Consider the following 20,918-nt stretch of genomic DNA (forward strand, 5'->3'; position numbering starts at 1 on the left):
CTATTACTAAAGGTTGGTTTTGCCCATTCTAGGATGTCATAAAAATGAAATAACATAGTATCTACTCTTCTGGTTTCTTTTGCTCAACATATTTGAGAGTCATCCATGTTTTGTGTAATATAGTTGGTTCCCTTTTATTTCTCAGTAGTATTTCATCATATGAATACACCACAACTTATCCTGTTGATTTATTTCTAGTTTTTAGCTATTATGAATAAAACTGGTATCTGCATTCCCCTCCCCCAGCTTTATCGTTGACTAGTATTAACATTCTTAAGTCCTTTGCACACATAGGATTTCACTTCTCCTGGATAAATATCTAGGAGTAAAATTATTAAGGGGTGAAATAGGTACATATTTAATTTTATTAAAATCTGCCTGTCTGGGGCGCCTGGGTGGCTCAGTTTAAGGTAAGTGGCCAACTCTTGATTTCAACTCAGGTCATGACCTCAGGATTGTGAGATCTAGCCCTGCGTCAGGCTCCCAGCTCAGCAGGGCGTCTTTTGAGATTCTCTGACCCGCCCTCTGCTCACCTGGGCTCGCTCACTCGCTCTCCCTTTAAAAAAAAAAAAAAAAAAAAAAAAAAAAGGCTGCCTGTTTTCCAAAGTGTTGTACCATTTTACACTCCATTAGTGATATTTGAGAGTTCAGTTACTCCACTTCTTAACAGCATTTGGTTTGTCCTTTTTTTTTTTTTTTAAAGACACTTTATTTTGAGAAAGAGCAAGAGAGCACAAGCAGAGGAAAGGGGAAAGGGGAAGGCAGAGGGAGAAGCAGACACCCACACCAAGCAGGGAGCATGATGCAGGGCTCAATCTCAGAACCCTGGGTTCATGTCCCAAGCCAAAGGCAGACACTTAACCACTGAGCCACACAGGTACCCCAGCATTTGGTTTTAACAGTCTAATTGTATTTTCTGTTTCTGCCACTGTAGTGAATTATATTTTCTCTTGAACAGAAATAATTACCGTTCCACAAACAGACTAAGAGCTAATGATACCTGCAGTAGACTTTGTGAATGGTCTTAGCAAATGGAAGCTCACTACCCTTGCTTTCACACTTGCATTGCCTATCACAATATTCTATCCAACAGAGAATTAATCACCAGTTAAATTGGTGTGACTGGATATTTAATACTATTACGGAATTACTGAAAGTTAGAAATATGTTAATAGAATTGTGGTTATGTTTTTGTTTTAAGAAATTGTTTTAGACTCACCTGATGAAATATTTACATTTAATATCTGAAATTTGCTTCAAAATAATTGAGGAGAGAAAGTGTCAGGAACTGTGCTGTGTTTTGACATTTTACCCAACATACAAGCTGAAAAGTTAGCCTGTCACCATTTCATGGATGCTGGCAGAAGATATGAGACTCCTGGGTTAGAAATGAAAGGATTTTGCTATGCGTAAAAAAAGCCGAAGCTTCACGTTCATTTGTTCCAGTTTCCCATGCCCCTGAAATCCCACAGAGGCAATGCAAAGGGCCCGTCATATAGTGGATCGCATACTAAAAGAGGAACACTAAGATTAGCACTTGCGTAGTAAGTGGAAGCAAGCCTGCTCTTTTTCCAGGGGGAGACATCACATCATCCCTCAAGATTGGCCACAGGGATGCGAACACAAACCTGAGAAATGGCCCCAAAGAGCAAGCGAAGAACTGTATTTTTGGCTTACTCAACAAGCACATGCGGGGACACTTGGGCTCTATAGCAGACTGCTTCTCAGTTCACTCAGTGTGACACATTCATAGCCAAATTTGAATTTTTATATGAATATGCTTCTCCATCAACCACTCTGATTAATCAACAGAGGTTAGAATCTCACAGCACATAGCTAAGACTGTCATCAGTTAGACTTGAAGCAACAGATGAAGCCAACGTGTGGTATTAATCTCGTTCCCTCTACACATAGCCAACTGTGAATAAGCCCAAGAGGGTAGCAGTAGCTCTTACTTGAGGCAGCCATGATTGATTCTAAGGCCAGGCCTTTATTCATTTTAAAACTGTGCAAATAGGGGAGCCTGGGTGGCTCGGTGGGTTAAGCCGCTGCCTTCGGCTCGGGTCATGATCTCAGGGTCCTGGGATCGAGTCCCGCATCGGGCTCTCTGCTCAGCAGGGAGCCTGCTTCCTCCTCTCTCTCGCTCTGCCTCTCTGCCTACTTGTGATCTCTCTCTGTCAAATAAATAAATAAAATCTTTTTTTAAAAAACTGTGCAAATAAGTTTCAACTGATGGGCTTATCTTTGGAGTCATCATCAATCATTACAGGGGAGTAGATGGGCAAAAAGCAACCCCTGTCTCAGTGGACATGACCCATATTTTTTTCCCCCATCCAAAAATACAACCAAAAGGGCAAAGGTCTAACTTCACTTCAGATTTTGCTGTCAAGCGTGATTGGGATTATCATCACATTGGTTTGATTAAGTCACAGGGACAGTGTCACCAAATAGTTACAGCTCCAGTTGCCATTTTTGGCATTAACTGAAAGCCACTCAGACATAAAAAGCATGTGATCAGCCAGATCAAATCAAGGTTGTGTTGATCTGCCAGTTTGTACACATTTGCATTTGGGAGCCGCGGTTGATGGCATCAGGCATAGAATAGTTCAGGACCATACATGTCTATACAAGTTTTCTTGTTTTTTTTGGCACATGGACACAGATGAGAAACCCAGGAGCAGGTCAAACTGTTAGCTGCAACTGCCACATGATTTAGGTAGGAGTTTTAGATTAAGGTTAGCTGTTCTCAACTGGGAGCAATTTTTTTGGCTATTGGCAATGTCCAATGTCATTATTGTCACAACTAGGGGAAAGGAGCTACTGGCATCTAGTGGGCTGCGGCAAGTGATACTGCTGACCATTCCACAATGCACAAAACACTGAATTTTCTAGCCTAAAATATTAACAGTGCCAAGACTGAGAATGATCTAGGTAACAAAGAGTACATTGATTGCTGTGCTGCCTTCCCTCCTAGGATCTAAGGTGTTTTCTCCTCCAATGCCAGAGGAAACATTAATTTCATCTTTTCTCCAATCATCCCCACTTTCACCCAGATCTTTTGTCCTGATTATCACCCAGAAGGCAGCCAAGAGACGATCCTTTTCTGGGGACTGCCATATTCTGTGACCCCCAATTTCCTTACTCAGGTATGTAGAACCAGGAGGAAGTGAGGGTGGTAGAATCAGAAACCTGCTCCCAGTGCCCAGTGATGCTAGATATCTGTGGATGGCAGAAAGCCATGAGATATCCTTCAGACACTGTGCTAAGTGGCCTTTGTGACAAAAAGTGGCCCAACGTCAGATCGCGAGTGGTCTGAAAAGCTAAGAACGTGGCACGTATGGTATTAGTTTCAGGGGCTACAGTTGTATGGTCAGATGATCAGAGTGGAACAGCAACATCATAACCCATCAGTTGCCCTGAGTGGTGGCAACATAGTCCAGTGGAGTCAGCCTGTCAGTAGTCGGTCTGTGCCTTCATTCCCCTCGGGACACACGGGCCAGCTTTTGGCAGGAGTCACACATCTGGCATGCATGAGAAAGAGTTCTTTGCTGTGTGCACAGCCCTTAATGGTGAATGTGTTGCCGTGTGTGGTGGCAATCCAGGTGGTGCAGGCTTGATCAGTAGTTTGATTCTACTAGGTCATGTCAGAGCTGGCCTTTACCAGATGGCCCAATCAGTAGCTGCAATTTGTTCCCACAATTCACAGCCCTAAAAAAGGGATGTTTTTAATCTGCCTGAATATAGTCTTTAAAGTGGCAGACCAGATGGCTAGGCCGTGGGCAAAGAGTCAGCAAAGGGGACTGTTGATCAAGGGAGGGATTGGCAGGTCTGTGAGAACTGCCTCAGCTCACTGAGCAGTGACCATTCCCTTTAGTTCCACATTGGTAATGAGTACCATCAGCTTGCAGCTTGGCTGAGCCACCAATGATTGAGAGTGTGTATTTAGGGGATCTCTATGAAGTGGGGGCCCCCATGAGCTAGCAGCTATGCTTCAGCCAATGGGTTGGGAGACACGGATTCCCAAGAGTAACTGTCACAACCTCATGCAAAATGAAGATGCTAAAGCTGCTGCCATTTTTACTTGACCGGAAAGGTCCATTTACTGAGACGTATGCTTTCTCCAATACCCAAAGCCTCCAAGGAGTTGGGCCTCCTTTTGTAGCAGGTCAAGAGACCTGCCTTGATTACTAAAAGGATTAAATATTCTAAATCCACCCAAGCAGTCCCAAGAAACTACTTGGTGAGCAGGTCCTGTATTTTATTGGAGGTTTTCAAACACCATTGTTGATAAAAACTAGTCAAGGCCTATGGGATTAAGGATCCTCCCTTACCAACTAATAGGATATCTACAGAGTGAAAATACTGGCCATCAAAGGGTAGAGGCCCTTGTGTTAAATCCTAGCCCACCCACTGGTGGTAAATGGCAGGGGAGTTTGTCTTATTAACACTTTCTAAAAGTAGCAGTGCCCTGGATGGGATAATCTTTGAAACTCTACAAGCATTTATAGCACAAGCATGTATACATCGATCTCAGCCTTAGCAGAATATACAGTAGTATGCTGGACTGACCCAGAAGTACGTGTGTGCACGCACACACATTTATTCAGCAAGTATAATTTTTTTTCTCCATTGCAACTTTTGCCCAAACCCTGTCAGTTAATTTGAATGTTTTATTTATAGCGTAGGCCTTCTCTGTAAGGGGCCAAGGAGCAAAATTGAGGATACTATGTAGGCATAATGAGCAGAAACAAAATCCTGCAAAAATTTTAAGTAGAAGCTGTAACAGTTGAGTATTTTTTTTAAGTATTTTATTTGACAGAGATCACAAGTACACACAGGCAGGCAGAGAGAGAGAAGCGGAAGCAGGCTCCCTGACGAGCAGAGAAACCGATGTGGGGCTCAATCCCAGGACCCTGGGATCATGACCTGAGCCCAAGGCAGAGGCTTTAACCCACTAAGCCATCCAGGCGCCCTGAGTAAATTTTTTAATAATAGTTTAGTAATAGTTTTCTTTTGGGGCTGGGGGTGACATTTCCTTAGTGTTCAAGTCAGCAATCTCCGTAAACTGCCAATGTTCATCTATAAATGCTGATTTGTAATGAGATTTTTATGTCTTGCGCCTTCAAAGCGGTCTTTTCAGGTAGTTGTTAACTGTGTTGCTGCAGTGTGCACTGCGCTGCCCCTTAGTGTGAAGCAATGAGTGTGCCGCAGCTGGTCTGTCCCAGCTACTCAACTCTGCCACTGCAGGGCCAGAGGCAGTGACTGACGGTACCTAAAACTCAATGTGCAGCTGTGTTCCAGGTAAACTTTGTGTATACTGAGATTTGAATTTCATGTCATCTTCACATGTAGTAACTTTTTTTTTTCAGCCATATGAAAACGGAAAAGCCATTCTTAGCTTGCAGGCCATCAAAAAACAGACACTGGCCAGACGTAGCCCATGGGCAGTATTAGCCAACACATCCTACAAAAATACAATCTAAGGAGTTTATCACATGGATAGGTAGGCATTACAACAGCTGCCAGGTAATGACAGGCAAAGAAGTCCCAATAAAGGAAACCAATCAAGGGAACGGAACAAATGCTAACAACCTTAATTTATGAAAATTCTGCCTCCAAAAGAATTGAAATTACATATTTACAGAGTATACTGCATACCTGAGACTATTTGGTCAGAACAACTACCAAGATATATTCTATAAACTCACTGGATTTAAAAAAAAAAAAAATCTGGGCTTCTAGCAAAAACAGAAAGTGACTTATAAGGGAAAGAAAATTAGAAAATCATCATCAGACCCTCATTAGCAACGTAATATTTAATGGCAGAGGAAAATGGAGGAGCATATTTAAGATGCTCAAAGAAAAAAAAAAAAAAAACAATAAAAGCTACTTTCAGGAATAAAGACACAAACTATACTAAACATGCAAGAATTAAAAAAATAATCCCATGAGAACTTCTAGAGGAACTGACCAGAGAACAAGCTTCAAACAAGTTTAACTACATAGCTATCAATGCAAGAACTGGAAGTGGGCATTAAAGATATACATACTTGTAGCAATGAAACTACTTAAAGCCTAAGAAGGAGAATGTAAGTAATGGCTCTGTGCTCAAGCAATGTCAGGCCAGCTCTAAGAATTTACTGTGCCAGGGCTGTGGGGTGGTTCCGTCAGTTCAGCATTCAACTCTTGGTTCTGGCTCAGGTGGTGAGTTGAGCACCATGTCTAGCTGTGACTCAGTGCCTCAGTGTGGAGTTGGCTTTAGAACGGCTTCCTTCCCCTCCTCCACCCCTCTCCCCACTTGCACATGTGCACTCTTTTTAAAAACAAATAAATTTTAAAAATTAGCAGGCCATGTCACATTCTTTAAAAAACTGTCCAATAATTTATTTTGGTGGTGGTAAGACAACTGTGCATGCAATGTGGGATGAATGACATTCTATCATACCATTGTGACATGATTATGTCCATGTTTTTTCCAGCTTTCAGGTGTCACCCACTTCCCTTGGCCTATGGCCCTTTCCCCTTCAAAGCAAGTTAACAAAGCAGAATCCTCACGCTCCATTACCCGTCTTTCTGCCTCGTTTTTCCAGTTAAAAACCTGTAGAATTACATAATGTGCACCCAAATTATCTAGGATACTCTTCCAAGCATTTTTTTTTCCACATTAGTACACACTTTCAAATACCTCTCAACTGTACACATTCAAAAGCAAAAGCCACTTTAAAAAAAAGGGCAAAAGCCAGTTTAACGTCACCTGTTAGGTTTACTGCCTAATCCAATCATGCCTGAACACAAAGCTCTTCAGTAGCTTTTTTTTGAAGGTTCCTGTATCCCTGGTTACAGCAGCTGTTTTCCAAGGAAAGACCGAAGTGAAATTGTTCCAATTAGAGTCAAGCAGAGAAAAGCCACGTGTGAACACTTAGGATCTATGTATTAAGTTTATAAGATTTAAAAGGGAATGGGCGCCTGGGTGGCTCAGTGGGTTAAAGCCTCTGCCTTCAGCTCAGGTCATGATCCCAGGGTCCTGGGATCGAGCCCCACATCGGGCTCTCTGCTCTGCAGGGAGCCTGCTTCCTCCTCTCTCTCTCCCTGCCTCTCTGCCTACTTGTGATCTCTGTCAAATAAATAAATAAAATCTTTAAAAAAATAAAAATAAAAGGGAAACAGGAAACAGAATTACCCTTTACATATTTTCCACTGGTTGGAAGTTACCCACCTTCAAGCTGGCCAAGAATGTAACTTAATTAAATCCACCATCAAACAGGCTGAACCATTTTTTTTTTTTAAGATTTTATTTATTTGACAGAGAGATCACAGTAGACAGAGAGGCAGGCAGAGAGAGAAAGAGAGGGAAGCGGGCTCCCCGCCGAGCAGAGAGCCCGACGCGGGACTCGATCCCAGGACCCTGAGATCATGACCCGAGCCGAAGGCAGCGGCTTAACCCACTGAGCCACCCAGGTGCCCCAGGCTGAACCATTTAAAAAAAATCCAATCACATATTGTTTCTGAACCACTTTCTTTTTTTTTTTTTTTTTAAGATTTTATTTATTTATTTGACAGGGAGAAATCACAAGTAGATGGAGAGGCAGGCAGAGAGAGAGAGGGAAGCAGGCTCCCTGCTGAGCAGAGAGCCCGATGCGGGACTCGATCCCAGGACCCTGACTGAGATCATGACCTGAGCCGAAGGCAGCAGCTTAACCCACTGAGCCACCCAGGCGCCCCTCTGAACCACTTTCAAATGAACCCTTAAGATAAAACAGAACTATGCCAAGCCCTATATAGATGTAGCAGATTGGAGCTTGACTGATTAACACCAATAAAAAACCATTTAACTCAATTCCTGAACCCTACCCCCATTAACCTTTTTAGACCCAACTTCTGTCTGCCCTGGAAAGGAAGCCCCTGTATTTGAGATCCAAATGTACAACTAATGTTTTTCACTGAAAACATTTACTTCACCATAGGTATTAATAGGAACATCATTCCTTTTTCAACACTGAACTCTTAGGCACTAGAGGTATAGTGGTGAACAAGAACAAAAAGTAATCCTCATGGAACATTCTAGTAGACACAAAACTACAGAAAAAAGTTTAATGGGAAATTGGGAATGCTGGAGGATATGCACAATTTTTAATAGGCCAAGCCCATCATGGGGGTCTTAGAGATTTAGAGGTTAAGGAGCAAGTGCTGTGACATTTAAGGGGAGAGCATTCCAAGCACAGGGAGAACAAGTGCCAAATCCTTAAGGTTAACAATGTACCTAGCCCATCCAGGAATAGTGAGGGGAATCTGGCTAGAAAGTTAAGGAATGTAGAAATCAGGGACAATTCCAATTTGGGCCTTGAGTGGACAGACCATGGGCAATAACAATCTGGTTAGTAATGATGACAAAAGTGATCACAATGGAGTTGGTTAAGAAATGGTGAGATTCCAGATACTATTTTGAATAAACTGAATTGTCAAGGATGACCAGATTTTGGCCTAAAACCTAAGAGTAGTTTAAACTGTTAGGATCCGGAATACCATTTTAGACCTGTCAAATATAAAATGCCTATTCTCTATTCAAGTAAAGATATCAAGTAAGCAGTTGGATAGACAAACCTACAACAGTTCAAAGAAAGGTATAGGCTAGAAATAAAAAATCTGGAAGTCAGTTTAATATACTGAATAGTGGGCACCTGGGTGGCTCAGTGGGTTAAGCCTCTGCTTTCAACTCTGGTCATGATCTCGGGGTCCTGGGATTGAGTCCCGCATCGGGAACTCTGCTCAGCAGGGAGCCTACTTCCTCCTCTCTGCCTACTTGTGATCTCTGTCAAATAAATAAAATCTTTAAAAAAAAAAAAAAAAAAAATATATATATATATATATATATATATACTGAATAGTATCTAGGGAGAGTACTGGTAACTGTCCAAGGACTAAGCCCTAGGCCTCTCCAACAAGTCTGAGACGAACTAGTAATGGCTACTGACATAGAAGGAAATCTTTTTAAGATTCTCGAAGAGGGACGCCTGGGTGGCTCAGTTGGTTAAGCAGCTGCCTTCGGCTCAGGTCATGATCCCAGGGTCCTGGGATCGAGTCCCACATCGGGCTCCTTGCTCGGCAGGGAGCCTGCTTCTCCTGTCTCTGCCTGTCATTCTGTCTGCCTGTGCTCACTCTCCCTCTCTCTCTCTGACAAATAAATAAAATGTTTAAAAAAAAAAAAAAAGATTCTCGAAGAAAATCAACTGTCAAATGCCACTAGAGGCACATAAAAGGTCATAAAAAGACCATTTAGACTTAGCGACGAAGTCACTGTTAACTTTCACAGCCAACAGCTTGTGGATGTGTCTAACTGGGTAATTTTAAAAGTAAAATTAAGATACAATGAAAATGGTTTACTCAAACATCAAACAAAAAACTCACTTTCCAAGAAAAAGTATGTATCGTCAACTTTTTTGAGCTTTGCTCTACAAAGGGTTTGGGTAGGGTGCCACCTGGAAGGGTAAACTTCAGAATGTATGCTGATGGAAGGGAATGGTCAATAAATACCAATAAAGGTAAAAACTGCTAAAGCCATGAGCTTGATTAACCAAGAGGGAAGGCAAAAATGCCACTGTATACATACACGGCAGACTGGGAATTTGTCAAGTTCTTTTCTCTCATCTACTTTAAACTCTTCTAATGATTTTAAGGTCATCAGCTGATTGAAAATGAGAAAGCTGGAGGTGAGCAAGACTACAGAAAAGAATGGGTAAAAAGTAGAAAAGGAATTACTGGCTAGTATGCAACATCAAATACCCACTTATTAACAGGGATCAACAACCAATTTCTCTAGCCAAGTTCAACTCCCAGTACTAGTACACAATATGACATTTTGAGGCTTTAGGGAAAAAATCATTTAGATTAAAAAATAAAAGTTAGGGGCACCTGTGGCTCAGTGGGTTAAGCCTCTGCCTTCAGCTCAGGTCATGATCTCAGGGTCGTGGGATCAAGTCCTGCATCAGGCTCTCTGCTTGGCAGGGAGCCTGTTTCCTCCTCTCTCTCTCTCTGCCTGCTTGTGATCTGTCAAATAAATAAATCTTAAAAAAAAAAAAAAAAAAAAAAAAAAAGTTATGCCATTATTCAATCAGTCTAGCCTAGTGGTTCTCCAAGTATGGTCCCTCCCTGGCCATCACCATCACCAGGAAATTTTGTTAATTCAAATTTCAAAAAAAGGGCAAGTTTTCAGGTCTCACACTGCAATCGGTGTATCAGAAGCTCTGGGGCAGGGCCCTGCCATTATTTTAACAAGCCTTCCAGATGGTTCAAGAACCATTTAAGGGATGCCTGGGTGGCTCAGACAGTTAAGCGTCTGCCTTCCGCTCAGGTCATCCCAAGGTTCTGGGACTGAGTCCCAGGTCAGACTCCTTGCTCAGCAGGGAGCCTGGTTCTCCCTCTGCCTCTGCTGCTCCCCCTGCCTGTGTTCTGTCAAATAAATAAACAAAACCTGAAAAAAGAAAAAAAAATGTTAAAAACATACACCATGTTAAAAAAAGAAAAAAAAGATTTCCTTTTATTACCCCTCTATAGTACTTCCATCCAGATCACTACAACTTAAAATGGATCACTACCTTTTGCAGCTATTTAGTAACCCAGAGCAACGGATAAAATCCATTCAACAGTTCAGAAAAGTTTGCATCATCATCAGTTCAGAGTATCTGATTCACCAAGCCTACATTATTAAAAAGAATCATCAGAAATTAAACATCACAAATAAGATTTTTTATTTGTCACCATTTAATGTCTGAATTTTAAACAGATTCTTGGACTGGTGGCTCATATCCATCAGCTCGTTCCACTTTAGCACCGGTCTCATCCCCAGTAGCTTTTCCAGAACTACTACCTTCACCATGAAGCTCCATGAGCTTTCCCACTAAAAGAAAGAAAGAAAGAATTTTTATAGCACACCATTTTCTTAAAACAATGTTTTCAATACTATATACGCAGGACAGAAAAAAAAGATTATCTGGTCTCAAAAAAACAAGACACCAATATATCTTGCTGCACATTTTTCTCAGGAATCCTATGACTTTTTAACTTACATTCAAACTTGGGCTTCTTCAGCATTTTTACTTTTCTAACGAAGACATCATGGAGTGGATAAATAGACTGACAAGCTTTTTCTATATCTTTTCCAATGCTGTCTGGAATCCTGCAAACCAGTAAAGAAAGGATAAATATATACACATTAATACCCACCTCATTTAATCCACTCAAATCCTCTTGCAAGACAGTGCTCTTATAAGACAGTCTTGTAAGACAGTCCTTCTAAGGGTAGAGGTTAAATGACCTAAATTATACAGCCAGTTAGTAAGAAAGTTAGCATTTGATCTTTCTGCCTTTTCTATTCTACCCTCTCAAACCAACTGCATGGGAACATCAGAAAAATGTTAACAGTTTTATCAGTGGACATCATCTGGGACCGAAACATCTTGTCATCATCTATTCCCATACATCACTGACAGTAGAAAGTTTAGCCTTTTCAGTATATTTTCTAATTAAGACAAAAACATTTCCTATACTTCAGGTCTCACTATGAGATTGCTTCATTCAAATAAGGATAAAAAAACCAAATCACATTTACTGAGCACTTAAAATATTTTAAGGGACATATAGCCAGACAGTTTCACAGACAGGATTTAAACACAGGTCTGAGAAGTCCTTCATCAGAGGGATAAGAAGAGATTCATAAGAAGAGATTCATTGTTACGAGGTATGAGGAAAACAAACACTTACAATTTATTGACCACTTCTTTCAAGTCATTTGTCTGAACCTCTCGGGTCATGATCTCCATCATTTTTTTCCGAATTTGGCGGACCTGTTGATGCTGAGCATAAGAGGTCTTCCGAATCTGATTATTCCGTTTTTTAGTAAAACCAACACAAAATAGACGAAGCAAATAACCATCGGTAGTCTTGACATCAACATGAGCTTCAATCATGGTCTAGTGAAAAAAGATAGTCAGATGTACCAGGTTTTAATGTTATTAATTTATAGCCCTCAAATTCTAGTATAAAAATGCTAGAAATATCAAGTACATGATCATCATACAAACTACACGCCTAATTTACAGAATTAACTTCCTTGAAGTGAACTTACCCAGTTACTCCAAATCTTACTACCCTTCATGTCTAATTAAATAAATACCAAGTCCTCTCAACACCCCATTTCTTTTACATGCCAGACTTTTCCCCCACCAATCAACTATATACCTCTGCATCTAAGAAAACCTGTTCTGAGACTCTAGTCTACACTTAGGTCATTCTTTTTTAAAAAGTATTGTCTGAATAGGTGAAATACTACTACAACACTAAATGCATATTTTTAAATGTAACTTTTGTTCCAAACTAAAGTGTGATGATGATTAAATATTTAATTTCACAGCTAAAATGTTAGTAAGTAATCCACTAACTACTCATATTTTTGCCTCAAGTAAAAAATGAAAACTACCTTAGATAGCAACAAAAACAAATACCGTCTTTGCATTTTGTAAACTGTATACTTTAATTTAAAAAAATGAGTAATACACTTATAGCAAAAGGACGTTAGAGTATTTCCAGAAATTCAACCATAAAACCTTCAGGGAATGTCAGAAATAAATGTAACGGTATAATCAGTATGTATCATTTGGGACCGAAACATTTTGTCATCACTCATTCCCATATACAAAACATCCCAAAACCGAATGGTTAGCCAAACACATCTGAACCAATGTAATTATTATTTCCTGTAGTAACAATGCCTTCTAAATGCTTTGTGTCAAAGCATTGTGCATTATGCACAAATTCTGTGTATAAGCATGTTTTCATGGCTCTTTTATTTCATCTTTGTAACTCCCAAGAAGTGATACTCTTACCTACATATCATTTTAGATAAAGGAATCAAAGCCCAGCAAGCTTTAAGGTACTTGCCAAAGAGAACACAATTGGGAAACTGAGCAAACATTCCAACCTCACAAGAAGCTTTGCCACTCTTACCAACTCTGATAACCTAATTTTAAAAACTGGGAAAAAAAGATAATAAATATATCTTGAACTCCAGTTAAATACGATGATCATGGCTCACTCACTGCTTTACTCAAGTTCAAGAGTGCCAATCCCCGGAGTAAGCACTCGATAAAAGCTACAAAACGTCATGGATTTGAAATACAATTTACTTCAATCACATATGTTCCTTCTTTTCCAAAAAGGGCATCCTTGACCATGCACACTAGAACACCATGCACTAAGAAACTTCTGCTCTTACCTGCCATTTTTTGACCATGGAGCACATTTTGTCCCGGGTAAGATCCATTCCATGGAAATTGGTCAGGCAGTTTTTGCCCTGGACATCCTCAGTAATTAGCTTGAATTTTCTAAATGCAACTTCATCATTCTGCAGATCAGCAAGACTCACTTCAAATACACGACCCTTGAGGCCATCAGAAGCGATTTCTAGAAAACAATAAATTGTGTTTTTATCATTAAGAACCACATAAAGTCAAGCCAGCCAAGAACATTCATGCATAAGGTTGAACTTAGAAAGTTAATGTAAATTATAAAGACCCTAACTTTTGTTAGCCTAATTCCATGTGGACACCCATGACTTACTGACAATCCTCACAAGAAACTCAAATAATACCTAAGCACATTTTCTTAACTAATTCTCAAAGCACCACCTTCCTTCCCCAAGTGTTGTACCAAACAAGCACCACCGTGGCCAAAGCTGCGACCATTCTACTTAGTTCTCCCACCAGCAGGTGTATTTAAAAAACAAAAAACAAAACGAGAAAATACTCACTGGTTCCTTGAGTTCTTGTGACTAATGTTTTTCCAATATTTCTTATATTGAACATAGCTGGTGCTTTCACATCATACCAATCTTTCTTAGAAAATGGATCAACCCTGTATTTTAAAAACAAGTAAGTTGTTACCGCAGATCACGTAATTCTTACTGAGTTTTTAAAACTTTCCTCATTCTAAGGATCATAAATGGCTCATGTAAGCAACTGGAGTCTAAGAACCTACTCCCTTCAGGGAGGTGCAAACTTAGCTCTTCCCACGGTCTGCTTCACTGTACACAGACCGGACACCGAAAAAGTTACGCCATAAATGTACACACTTCCCACCCCATCGTTTCTTCGGCTTCACAAGAAGCACTGCCGCCAAGTTACATGCACGTCTCTTGAACCTTCCGGGTGCATGAAAACACGTAGTGGTAGCCCTGGCTCTGCAAGGACTCACACGAACCCAAAAGGAACTCCAAGGGTCCCACCTGGCCCAAGCGGAGGAAGGGGTGCGGGGTCTCGGGTGAACAAGCTCTCGGGAGTAGTACCATCGACTACCCGTGAAATTTACAATGCCAAGAAACCCAACACCCAAGCCCCAAAGATCATCGACAATTTCGCTCAAAAGCGAAAGGCCAAAGGAAAGAAACCAGCCCGTAGCGATGCAGCACCCATACCCCCCAGGCCGCCGTTCTGAGTTTACCAACTCGGTACGGCCCTCGCAATCCACTTGACATCCTCACCATCCGGCTCACACCACCATCCAGAACCCGCCTGCCGAGCCCAGCAAGACCCCGAAAAGCTGGGGGCCAGGACAGGAGACACTTACACTTTCTTCTTGGCTCCCTTTTTGCCGCCTTTCGTAAGGCGCTTGTTCTTGCCGACCGCCATGGCGCTGCTCAGGGAGCCAAAAGGGCGGAAGTAAAACTCACGCGAGAACTTAGGCGTATTGGGAGAGGCGTGCCATCTACGGGACCTTCGGTCTTGCGTTTTTCCGGCGTCAAAGATATCGCGACAACAGAAAGAGGAACTCCGACTGAAGCTGCGACAGCGCCCTCACGTGTGTGGAGACTGCGGAGCACGCCGCGGGCGGCTCTCCAGGACGCAGCGCTCGGGAGGGGCGGGCGCTGGCGCTGGCGGCCTCAGGTTCGAGCCAGTGGTGGCGTGTGGTTTCCGTGGCTCTGACGCCCGGAAGTAAGTGTCGGTGGCAGGAGGCCGCCTTTCCACGTTGTTAAAAAAGAACTTACCGGTTCGCTCATTTTTTTCTGGAGAGTGTGGGATTCAGAATCAGACAGCAGATCCAGGTTCAGATGCTAGTTTCAATATTTAGCTTGATGGCTTGTCTGTGCTTCAGTTTCCTTGTGTTTAAAAAGGAGATAGTAATATAATCTGCCTCATAAGGTTGTTAGTAGGATTAAATAAATTAGTAGGATTAAATAAATTAGTAGGATTTGAATACGCAGTATTAAATAACTTCAGAGATACTGGGAGTGTTCCGCATGTTGATAGGATTGCTGGTTAGTGGGGAATGGTCACTGGTGAACATCAAGTTACACACTTGTGCACTTTTCTGTCGGTTTATTATACATTAAAACGAAGTTAATGTGATTGTTTCCTTGAGGGACTATGATTCCACTGTCTTAAGATTCCACTATGATTCCACTTTAATTTACAAAATTAAAGATTTTAATTTTTCAAGAAAAGCTGAAAATCACCAAACTTCATTTTTCTGCAACTGATGCAAAAAAAAAAAAAAAAAAAAAAAAAAAAGTCTTTTTAATTCTAGGGTTTTAACAGAATACATCCTGGTTAGATGAGGCTCACAGCTTCAAGTAGTGCAGCCCTTGGAAAGCTGGCCCATACAGGCCTGGTACTCAGCCAGAGGTACGTTGAGTTCTGGTCCCTAACATTCCCTCTGGCAAAAACCCTGTGACCAAGCCAGAAACCGGTTCCCACTCACAAGGCCCCACAAACCTTTAATCCTGTAATCCCTTTCAGTCCTCCTAACCTCCATCCCCTACCTCCTACTACTCCCACCATCCAAAACAGTCTTCCTAAATCTCCAATCCTATTCTGAGATCTTTCAGTAATACCATTAATCTAAGGCGCTTACACCATAAAGTCCTTATTTTATAACAATACGAATATGTTTAACACTACTGAACTGTGCACTTAAGAATGGTAAAGATGCCCTGGGGCTAATAATAATTATATGTTAATTAAAAATTTTTTTTTAAATGGTAAATATGGTAAATGGCTTGGGTTTGTTTTTTTGTTTTTTGTATTTTGTTTTTAAGATTTTATTTATTTATTTGTTTGAGAGAGAGAGAGCAAGCAAGCAAGCATGGGGAGAAGGCAAGCAAGCAGACTCCCGCTGAGCAAGAACTGAATCCCAGGACCCCAAGATCATGACCGGAGTTGAATGCAGATGCTTAACTGACTGAGCCACCCATGTGCTGCATGGTTTGGGTTTTTTGTTTGTTTACTGCAATTTCACAATAATAACAACAACAAAAATTAAAGTCCGTAGCCAAGCCAACAAAAACTCTTTTATCTGGCCCTCCTCATCTCTTTTCATTATCACTACATCTTGGCCTTTACCAGGTCTCCAACCCCTGTTTAAAATTCCTGACCCTCGGGGTGCCTTGGGGGCTCAGTTATTAAGCATCTGTCTTCTGCTTAGGTCATGATCCCAGAGTCCTGGGATTGAGGGCTCCCTGCTCAGCAAAGAGTCTGCTTCTCTCTTTCTGCCCCGACCCCTGCTCGTGCTCTTCCTCTCTTTCAAAGTCTTAAGAATATATAAATAAAATAAAATTCCCTACCCTAAACAGTTTTCTCTTCCCTCATTCCTTTTCCCTCTGTGCATTTGTAAGACTGCTTAGCCTCATTTCTTCTTTTAGTAAGAGTTGGAGTCCCCAGACAAACCGGCTTTCCCTCAGACCCATTCCCAGAAGACCTAATACTACTTAACTTCTTAGTAACTATGGATTAAACCTGTTCCTTTCTTACTGTCAGCAGGAGTGACAGTGCGGTCATTTTCTTATTTTGTAGTCCTTTCACTTAGCACATCGTAGGCCCTCAAAATGTTTGTTGTATAAAAAAATAAGAGGTAGATAACATCAGTGGTTTTCCCAGTCTTTTGGACTTTATGGATCAATCCAGATTTTCAAAATAATTTTAGAACCAATAGAATTGCAATTTTTGAATTTTACCAACCTATTAAAAAAGATAACTGCCATTTATTATCTGTATCACTTCATTTTTAAGTTATATTTTGACCCCAAAATAAAAATAAAGAACATATCCTCTAAAAAGTCAGCCCTTTTATTTTTATTTTTATTTTTATTTTAAGATTTTGTTTATTTATTTGACAGAGAGAAATTACAAGTAGACGGAGAGGCAGGCAGAGAGAGAGAGAGAGAGGGAAGCAGGCTCCCCGCTGAGCAGAGAGCCCGATGCGGGACTCGATCCCAGGACCCTGAGATCATGACCTGAGCTGAAGGCAGCAGCTTAACCCACTGAGCCACCCAGGCGCCCCAAGTCAGTCCTTTTAAATAAATAAATCAACTTTATGAAAACCTCTTTAGATCATATTTTTCTTGTCTCACTGCAGGCTGGTGAAAACTAGTGACAATGGAAATCAATGAGTCCTTATAAATATAATATTGAGTCTAATAAACTCTATTAATTCTATACTTACAGTAACCCTAAATTTACTTCATAGGTGGCAGTTCACTAGTTTAATATCTTCCCAGTAGAAAATGTTATAGACCCCAAGGCTACCTATTCCAGAATTAAAATCAAACTTGTCTTCTTCCCAATCTGATTCCTCCTTCTGCCCAAGAGTAAAAAAGCCACAGAGGAGGCAGTAATGAAGTCATCTAGTTTCTTCTAGCAAAATCAGCACATAAGGGATTTGTCAGAGGTACATATTTGAATCCTCTATTTGTAATAAAAGCTTTAAAAAAAAATTATGTTCCTTGACATTGTTACATTAAATGGTGCAATTATCTGTTTTAATTTAATTATGATGAATAAAAGACAGCCCAGGGCATGTGAAATCAGGTTATTGGGTCTCAACCATCTGAGAATTTGAAAATTCAGATAGAATAAAATGGAACAGAAAAATGTCACACTGCATCAAACCTAGTAAAGTGTCAAATTGCTTCACTGATTTTCTTTTCATCTGTGACTAATCTCTTAAACTGATCTAGTGATTTTTAAATTTTGATTACTGTGCCTTATTTCTAAAAGGTCAACTTAGTTCTTTTTCAATTTATGTCACTTTGTAGTTTCTTATTCTTTGAAGGCAGTAAGCATAATTGTTCTATAGTCACTGTATGATAATTCTGGTATCTGAATTCTTTCTTAGTCTGTTTCTATTGTCTGTTTCTGCGCTGGTTCTTTGAGTAGAGTCTAGTTTCTAGATATCTTTGTGTACTGGCCATTGCATTTGAAAATTAATATTTGGGGCACCTGGGTGGCTCAGTCAGTTAAGCATCTGCCTTCAGCTCAGGTCACAATCCCAGGGTCCTGGTATCAAGCCCTACATCAGGCTCCCTGATCAGCAGGGGAGTCTGATTCTCCCTCTGCCCCTCCCCCCCACTCACAATCTCTCTTCTGTTCCCTCTCCCTCTCTCTCTCTCAAATAAGTAAATAAATAAAAATCTGAAAAAAGTGAAAACTAATATTTGTGGGAATAATTTTTTTTTTTTAGTTTGGATACTATTAGTTTATTATAAAAGAGACATGAAAATTATTTACATGATGAAAGATTTCACAACTTCACTGGAATGGGCAGCTTCACTTCATGCCATTTTAATAATGATTTCAGTCCACATACTTTCCAAGAATGTCACCATCTCTAAATAAGAAATAATCCTTGTCATCTAGAACTACTTTGGTGCCTCCATATTCTGGGAGAAGAACTTTATCTCCAACTTTCACACCAACTGGTTGAATCTCTCCACCCTTGCCTTTAGAGCCGGATCCAACAGCTACTACTGTTGCTTGCAACACTTTTCCTTGAGATTTTTCTGGAAGCATGATACCGCCTTTGGTTACAGTTTCAGCTGCACTCCTTTCAACTAAAACTCGGTCAAAGAGGGGAAGAAACTTTCTAAACGCCTGTCCTGCCATGACTCCGGCCGCCGCAGTCCATACTCCGCTCTAGAGCTCTGTGGGAATAATTTGAGGCTTGTGATGAAGATAGTCTCTTCAGATATGACTTTTTTTTTTTTTTTTTTTCTGAGTAACATCCATTTTATTGTGTTGGGGTGGGAGGGCAGCCTGGCTGGGAGCAGAGCAACCCTCACAGGTTGTTGAGTTCCAGCAGGGGCTGGTCGAGAGTCTGGTGAATCTCCACATTCTCCTCCTTGGCACTAGCCAAGGTCTCTTCCAGATCATCGATGGTCTTCAACTTTGCCACAGACTCTCGGCAGACTCAGCTCAGGTCTCAGCCTCTTTTAGCTTCTCCTCCAGCAGTTTGATCTCCTCTTCGTATTTATCTTCTTTGGTTGAATAGTCCTCTTTTGAGGCCATCAGGGACTTGAGGGCCTGGTCCCTGGTTCAGAGTTCCTCCTCCAACTGCCTGGCACAGCTCTCAGTCACCTCTGCTCTCTTTTCCCGGCGCTCCAGCTCTCCTTCCAGGATCCCCAGCTTCCTGGCCACCTCCTTATATTTGCGGGCAGACTCCTTAGAGATGTGCTTGGCCTCCTTCAGCTGCATCTCCTGCTCATCCCTCATCCCTCATCTCAAGCTCCATCTTCTCCTCACCCTTCATGGCTTGGTTTCCAATGACCTTCATTCCTCTCTCACTCTCGTCTGCTGACCTCCTCCAGCTTCCCTGGACCAGCTCCTCCTCCTCTACCAGCTGAATGCAGTGGTTCAGGGAGGCCACATCTGCCTCCATGTTGGTAGCCTTCTTGGCCTGCTCCAGTTTCTCCTGGGCATCCTTCACTGACTCAGAATACTTTCCCACCTCATCCTCTGTCCCCTTTCAGCTTCTGGAAGGCCTGCTGCTCCTCCTCCAGCTGTTTGCAATGGTTCTCAGCCAGCCTCTTATGGGCGTCGGCCTGCTCCGCATGGTTGATGGCATTCTTCTTGTCTGCATCTTCTTCTTGCTTGTGCCCATGGCTGTGGTGGGGGGCAGGCGGGCCGGCCAGCGGGCAGCGTGCATTGGATGAACTGGGCTGGCTGCGCGGCCTGGGCGAGGAGGACCAAGAGGAACTGGGATGTCCCAGCCACGGGGGCACCTAAAATGCTGGGAGGGGTCTGGCAGAGCTGGGGACCAGGACCCTCCCCCACTGCGGCCAAAACCTTTGTAGGGTCAGAAACTCAGCCGGGTGGGGGGTGCGGCCGCCCCAGCGCCCACCCCTCGGGACCATCACCCTCGAGGCCCCGCCCCTACCCCACAACTCCCCCCATCCCCACCCCACCCCGCCCCCAGCCCCAGAAGGTAAAGTAGCGGGTATAGTCCGCTGCTGGAGTCCTGCAGGCATGTAAACCAGCTTTTTTGGCTTTAGGCTTCCTGGGCAACCCAGGAGGTTCAAATGCAGATATAATTCTTTGTAGGTGTCCTACTTTAAATTCAGCTCTTAATGGTGTAACCCTTTGGGGTCACAGTTTGCTGAAGGGAGGACCTCCTATTAGAGTTCATACCTCCCATGGATCCTGGGATTGGATTTATGTCCCTGTCACCCAGAGTGGCTATCCAAGTGGGTGTACCTATTATCTGGAACCAAGAAATACACTTAGGGTAAAAGCAGTTTGGTATTTGTTTATTCCTCCCCCGTCCCCATCCTGTTTTGGACAATTAATTCCTTACTAAGAAGAAACAGTTTTTAATGATTTTATTTTTAAGGTATCTACACCCAGTATGGGGCTTAAACTTACAAACGCAAGTTCAGGAGTTTCATGGTCAACGGACTGAGGCAGCCCAGTGCCCCAAGAATAGCATTTTTTAAAAAATTTTATTTATGTATTGATTTGTCAGAGAGAGAGCGCACAAGCAGGCAGAGTGGCAGGCAGAAACAGAGAGAGAAGTCTCCCTGCCAAGCAAGGAGCTGGACATGGGACTCTATCTCAGGATCCTGGGATCATGACCTGAGTCGAAGTCATCGGCTTAATGGA

General features: G+C 41.9%; 2 protein-coding genes, 2 non-coding genes and 1 pseudogene across 4 annotated transcripts; all 5 read right to left on the reverse strand.

Annotated features, from left to right (window-relative positions):
* Window positions 1-10,721: 10,721 nt before the first annotated feature.
* Window positions 10,722-14,771, reverse strand: RPS3A (ribosomal protein S3A). The gene is made up of 6 exons (XM_059175606.1): window positions 14,617-14,771; window positions 13,802-13,905; window positions 13,268-13,455; window positions 11,758-11,966; window positions 11,064-11,173; window positions 10,722-10,894 (listed from the first exon to the last, which is right to left on the reverse strand). The coding sequence occupies exons 1-6, from the start codon at window positions 14,676-14,678 to the stop codon at window positions 10,773-10,775; spliced, it is 795 nt and encodes a 264-aa protein (XP_059031589.1). The 5' UTR covers window positions 14,679-14,771; the 3' UTR covers window positions 10,722-10,772.
* Window positions 11,397-11,468, reverse strand: LOC131822992 (small nucleolar RNA SNORD73). The gene has a single exon (XR_009350444.1). It is a non-coding gene; the product is annotated as a small nucleolar RNA SNORD73 (small nucleolar RNA).
* Window positions 12,608-12,680, reverse strand: LOC131822991 (small nucleolar RNA SNORD73). The gene has a single exon (XR_009350443.1). It is a non-coding gene; the product is annotated as a small nucleolar RNA SNORD73 (small nucleolar RNA).
* Window positions 14,772-18,490: 3,719 nt separating the features above from the next.
* On the reverse strand, window positions 18,491-18,958 carry LOC131819935 (10 kDa heat shock protein, mitochondrial-like). The gene has a single exon (XM_059155360.1). It carries the CDS (start codon window positions 18,924-18,926, stop codon window positions 18,618-18,620), a length of 309 nt encoding a protein of 102 aa, XP_059011343.1. The 5' UTR covers window positions 18,927-18,958; the 3' UTR covers window positions 18,491-18,617.
* A 140-nt stretch (window positions 18,959-19,098) lies between these two features.
* Window positions 19,099-20,704, reverse strand: LOC131826052 (tropomyosin beta chain-like; annotated as a pseudogene).
* Between the last annotated feature and the right edge of the window lie 214 nt (window positions 20,705-20,918).

Source organism: Mustela lutreola, chromosome 1 (assembly GCF_030435805.1).
Source record: "Mustela lutreola isolate mMusLut2 chromosome 1, mMusLut2.pri, whole genome shotgun sequence".
Lineage (NCBI taxonomy): Eukaryota > Metazoa > Chordata > Mammalia > Carnivora > Mustelidae > Mustela > Mustela lutreola.